Here is a 6,000-nt window from a genome sequence, read left to right on the forward strand (position 1 = left end):
GCAACACTGATCAATCAATTTCACATGCTGTTGTGCAAATGGAATAGACAACAGATGGAAATTACAGGCAATTATAGAATAGAATAGAATGGAATAGAATAGAATAGAATAGAAATACTTTATTAATCCCTTCAGAGAGCCCTCAGGGAAATTTGGGAATTAGCGAGACACCCCCAATAAAGGAGTGGTTCTGCAGACCACTTCTCAGTTCCTGCTTTCTGGCTGATGTTTTTGTCACTTTTGAATGTTGGTGGTGCTTTTACTCTAGTGGTAGCATGAGATGGAGTGGCTCAGGTAGTGCAGCTCATCCAGGGTGGCACATCAATGCGAGCTGTGGTAAGAAGTTTGCTGTGTCTGTCAGCGTAGTGTTCAGAGCATGGAGGCGCTACCAGGAGACAGGCCAGTACATCAGGAGACGTGGAGGAGGCCGTAGGAGGGCAACAACCCAGCAGCAGGACCGCTACCTCTGCCTTTGTGCAAGGAGGAACAGGAGGAGCACAGCCAGAACCCTGCAAAATGACCTCTGGCAGGCCACAAATATGCATGTGTCTGATAAAAAACGGTCAGAAATAGAATCCATGAGGGTGGTATGAGGGCCCGATGTCCACAGTTGGGGGTTGTGCTTACAGCCCAACACCGTGCTGGATGTTTGGTATTTGCCAGAGAACACCAAGATTGGCAATTTTGCCACTGGCGCCCTGTGCTCTTTACACATGAAAGCAGGTTCACACTGAGCACATATGACAGAGGTGACAGAGTCTGGAGCCGCCATGGAGAACGTTCTGCTGCCTGCAACATCCTCCAGCATGACTGGTTTGGCAGTGGGTCCGTAATGGTGTGGGGTGGCATTTTTGGGGGGGGCCGCACAGCCCTCCATGTGCTCGCCAGAAGTAGCCCGACTGCCATCACGTACCGAGATGAGATAATCAGACCCCTTGTGAGACCATATGCTGGTGCGGTTGGCCCTGGGTTCCTCCTAATGCAAGACAAGGCTAGACCTCATGTGGCTGGAGTGTGTCAGCAGTTCCTGCAAGACGAAGGCATTTATGGTATGGACTGGCCTGCTCGTTCACCATAGGAACTGGAAACATCTAGGACATAATGTCTCGCTCCATCCACCGACGCCACGTTGCACCACAGACTGTCCAGGAGCTGGGGGATGCTTTAGTCCAGGTCTGGGAGGAGATCCCTCAGGAGACTATTCGCCACCTCATCAGGAGCATGCCCAGGTGTTGTAGGGAGGTCATACAGGCACGAGAAGGCCACATACACTACTGAGCCTCATTTTGACTTGACATTACATCAAAGTTGGATCAGCCTGTAGTGTGTTTTTCCACTTTAATTTTGAGTGTAACTCCAGATCCAGATCTCCATGGGTTAATAAATTTGATTTCCATTGATAATTTTTGTGTGATTTTGTTGTCAGCTAATTCAACTATTTAAAGAACAAAGTGTTTAATAAGAATATTTCATTCATTCAGATCTAGGATGTGTTATTTTAGTGATCCCTTTATTTTTTTGAGCAATATATATATTCCGACTAATTCGAATGCCGACTAATTGAGAGGTTCGGGAGGATTCCCAGTGGGCCGCATTACTTTTGGGGCGGTGTCCCGGTATACGTGAAAAAAGCGCAGCGTCATGTCGAAGCAGCGCATGGTTCACTCACTGCTCATAGATGAGTCTGACAAGCAGTGATGAAGGGAGATATTTCAGCTTCACAAACTGCAACAATGCGCAGTATATTTTTTTATAGTTTTTAATACAGTGGTACTAACTGGCAGTTTTGCCAGTTTTCCCTGTCTGACATTTTACCAAGTGATGGAAAATATGAGCTGATGGCAGCAACACGTCTGGAAAAAGTTGGAACAGGAGCAACAAAAGGCTGAAAAAGTAACTAGTACTAATCAGAAACACCTGGAGGAGCATCTGACAACTAATCAGGTTAAACTAAGTCTAAAAATTGTGGAAAAAACTGTTCCTCAATGTAAAATTGTGAAGACTTTGAAGAACATACCATCTACAGTATATAATATCATCAAAAGATTCAGAGAATCTGGAGGAATTTCTGTATGCATGGGACAAGACTAGGTGCTGGTGATCTTCTGCATTAAAAGCAGACATGATTCTCTACTGGAAACCACTGCATGGACTCAGGAAGACTTCCAAAAACCACTATCTCTGGACCAAAGCTCATTTAAAATGCTATGAGGCAAAGTGGAAACCTGGATGAAAATGTGAACTAGTTTCTGGAAAGCATGGACGGCGTGTCTGGCAGACTAAAGAGAAGAGGGAGCATCCGGCTTTTCATCAGTGAACAGGTGAAAAGCTGCATCTCTGATGGTATGGGCCTGCATTAGTGCCAATGGCGTGGGCAGCTTCCACATCTGTGAAGCTCCATCAATGCTGAAAAGTACATGGAGGTTTTAGAGCAACATCTGCTCCCATCCACACAACGTCTCTTTCAGGAAAGGCCTTGCAGATTCCAGCAAGACAATGCTGAACCACACCCTGCATCCATCACAACAGCATGGCTTCACAATAGAAGAGTCCAACTGCTGAACTGGCCTGCCTGCAGTCCAGACCTTTCACCATTACACAACATCTGGAGCATCATGGAAGCAGAAATCCAGCAACCAAGGTCCAGGACTGTAGAGCAGCTAGAATCCTGCATCAGACCAGATGGGACAACATTCCTCTCCTAAAACCCCAGCAACTGGTCTCCTCACTTCCCAGATGTTTCCAGACAGTTGTTAGAAGATGAGGGGATGCTACACCATGCTGAGCATCACCCTGGAACTACTTTTTACAGACGTGTTGCTGCCATCAGATTCACTGTCAGCTCTTATTTTCTATGAAATGGTAAAATGTTTAAATTTCATCATCTGCCATGTTGTTTATATTTTACCAGGAATAAAAGATGAGTTGATGAGTTTTGCAAATCATTGCATTTTGTTTATATTTACATTTTACACAATGACCCAACATTTTTGTATACTATGAAGAGGCAGTGGGTAGAGTGGTCTTCTTGTAGCCTGAGGGTTTTTGGTTCGATCCTCGGCCTGTCGAGCTCATGTCGAGGTGTCCGAACCCCAAATTGTTCCTGATGGGTTGTGGTTGAGCGCCTTGCATGGCAGCTTCCGCCATCAGTGTGTGACTGGGTGAATGTGATGTATATTGTAAAGCTTTTTGGGTAAAAGCGCTATACAGACCAATTACCATTATTGTGCGTGTCAGTGAGGAGATGCGTGAGAAACAAAGCCTTTCCAGACAGGCTAGGTTTTTATTATCAGTTGCCATGGTGACTGCCATGGTGATTCCCCCTCCCACATCTTCTTCTTACCGGTCTGAATCTCCGCTGCTGCCCGCTCTGAATGACCGCTGCCCAGCTTCTGTCTGGGTCTCTGTCCCCTCCGCTGTTGTTCCGTGTGATGTTGCTGGACCTGGACTTGCTCATGGTCCCGCAGCTTTTGGACGGTTATCTGCACAGATCCTGGTTCATTTTCATGCCCCCGGTTCGGGAGAAAAACCCGGGTGGAACGAATTAAAACATTCCCTGTGTCAGAGTCTAAAGAAGTCCGATCCTGGCTGACTGTGTGTGGGTCAAAGGGAGTCGGAGACAACATAGCGCGAGTTACTGGGTTGCCCTTTTAAAGAAGTGATGGTCTCCAGACTGGTCTCAGAGAGGACATTTCAAATTTCCCGCTTTGCTCTCCTCGACATAAAAACACAGCTGGTTCAGAGAAACTGGGTTCCGAGAAGAGGGCAGAAATCAGAATATGATCCCCGAAAATGAACAGAGAACTCAAAAACAAATGGATTGTATGTGAAAAAGTTAGGAAACAACAACAAAAGAAACAAGCGTCTGCCACCCGGAGAAAACTTCCAGCTTCCGGGTTTCCGAGCACTCGTCTTCTTCTCATGAAATTCCAGCTGTCTGCGTGGCAATGCTGCCCCCCTCAGGACGAAGGCTTTCACTGTCTGTTTCAGAGAAGCCACGACAGATTGGAGGTTTGATTCACGAACGATAATTTTAAACAGAAAAAGATAAAACACCGGGACTGAAGCTGATTCATTTCCTGATCTACACTAATCAAACCACCTGGATGTTCAACTTCAGATCCCCTCAGGGCATCATCTCTCCCCCAGAGGTCACAACAACTAATTAAAAAGCTCAACAACAAATTAAAAAACACAACGACAAATTAAAAAACACAACAACAAATTAAAAAAACACAATAACAAATTAAAAAGCACAACAACAAATTAAAAAACACAATGACAAATTTAAAAACACAACAACAAATTAAAAAGCACATTTGACGTTCTTGTTTGCAGCTGGACTCGCAATTTTATTTTAAAAGAGATTATTTTAAATGCTGCTTTCTCATAAACTTAGACCAATTAAACGATTTCAGTGGAAAATAATAAAACAGGTAATATTACAGGAAGTAAAATCCAACACTGGCAGCAAAACTTTGTGGGTTAAAAAGGTTTACAGGCTTCTTAAATTCACTTAGAAGGTCACTAATTTGCTTCAGGACAACAGGTCTTGTTGGACTGTGTGAATTTCCCATGTGTCAGATTTACAGTTTGTCTCTTACGTGTGTGTTTATTTGCAGAACTTGTGGTGTCCCTGTTGCTTTGGCAGTGGGAGCGTCTGTTCACCCTGCAGGGAAGTCCAGGTAATTCATAAATTTCTATATTTTAAATGAATCATTTTAATGTCATAATGTGACCAATAATAAGAGAATGGGACATTTTTCTGAAGTAGAAACACGTTCCTGAGATAAACAGGAATGTTTTAGTTGACAGTTTACTGTACAAGCCTGCTGCACAGCTTGGAATATGAAGGTTTGACATGTAAAGTCTGATGCAAAGGACAGAATGAGTGGGAGTGACGTGGTCACAGTGCAGCATTTGTACATTTTGCTCGGTGGGAATGTAAAAGTTAAGTCAGGAGGTTCTTCAGCTCGGAACTTCTTTTCTGTGGAAGTGACCTTGTCCAGGTGGTTGATGTAGCTTTTAAAGAAGTGAATCCTTCAGTGCATCAGCTGTGTTGTATTTCAGTCTGCAGAGTCAGTCTTAGTGTCATAAATCTGCAGTGAGAGTTCGACATATTTTCCTGCTTTAGTTTTCTGCTCTTTGATTTCTGGGAGACGTTAAACTGCAGCAACATGTCATCATGTGTCACAGGAACTCCTCGCCGAGGAGACGTCGCTGGGGGTGGTGGACTCCAGCCCTCCTCTTTCTCCTCTTCCCCCCTCTCCTCCTTAGTTCCACTCGTCTTCCTCCTCCTCATTCCTCCTCTCTTCCTAGTGTTCTCCCTTATCCTGTTCCACTACGTCCCTCTCCTCCCTCTCCTCCTCTCCCATGTCCTTCTCCTCTCCCTCCTTCTCCTCCCTCCCCTCCTCTCCCTTGTCCCTCTCCTGCCTCCCTTCTTTCACCTTGTCCCTCTCCTTCTCCTGCCTCCCCTCTTTCACCTTGTCCCTCTACTCGTTCTCCTCCTCCTCCACCTCCTCCTGGTCTCCCTGCAGTCTTGGGTCCAGCTTACCCTTCTCCCGTCATCCTGCAGGCGGCTCACCTGACCAGTCCGGTAGGTGCTGACAGGAACAGCTGAGAGTGGAGGGAACGAGCAGATGTTCATTCTGCTTCATCCATAAAGATGCTGATCAGTAATGAAGATTTCAGAGCAATTCAGGATAAAGTCATAGAAATAAATCATCAAATACAATTTGTTTTAAAGAGCTAAAACATGAAGTGACTTAATTAAAAGTCTAGCAAAGTTCAGCAAGGGTCCAGGGAAAGTAGTCCAGTGACATAGTTGGTCCACAACAAGTCTTTCATCTATAAAAGTCTGTTTTAGGCAACAATTTAAGGATTATAAGTTTAATCCAATCAATAAATAAATTCCAAAAACCAACAATATGGTCAGATAAACAGATGATTTCTTTCGAAAGATGAATGGCATGAAACACTTTTGATGATAAAAGCTGATCA

General features: G+C 44.6%; 1 protein-coding gene and 1 long non-coding RNA gene across 3 annotated transcripts in view; both read right to left on the minus strand.

The window, feature by feature from the left end:
* The window catches only part of kiaa0586 (KIAA0586 ortholog), a 54,877-nt gene extending 50,905 nt beyond the window's left edge, over positions 1-3,972 (minus strand). The window contains exon 1 of one of the 2 annotated variants that reach the window (XM_041971774.1): positions 3,344-3,972. In XM_041971774.1, coding sequence (XP_041827708.1) covers positions 3,344-3,626 — 283 coding nt within the window. In that variant the 5' untranslated portion in view covers positions 3,627-3,972. The remainder of the gene's footprint in view (positions 1-3,343) is intronic. The other variant, XM_041971773.1, reaches the window with a different exon arrangement.
* On the minus strand, positions 772-2,379 carry LOC121631155. The gene is made up of 3 exons (XR_006008679.1): positions 2,226-2,379; positions 1,058-1,064; positions 772-785 (listed from the first exon to the last, which is right to left on the minus strand). It is a non-coding gene; the product is annotated as an uncharacterized LOC121631155 (long non-coding RNA).
* Positions 3,973-6,000: the final 2,028 nt, after the last annotated feature.

This window comes from Melanotaenia boesemani, chromosome 20 (genome assembly GCF_017639745.1).
Source record: "Melanotaenia boesemani isolate fMelBoe1 chromosome 20, fMelBoe1.pri, whole genome shotgun sequence".
Lineage (NCBI taxonomy): Eukaryota > Metazoa > Chordata > Actinopteri > Atheriniformes > Melanotaeniidae > Melanotaenia > Melanotaenia boesemani.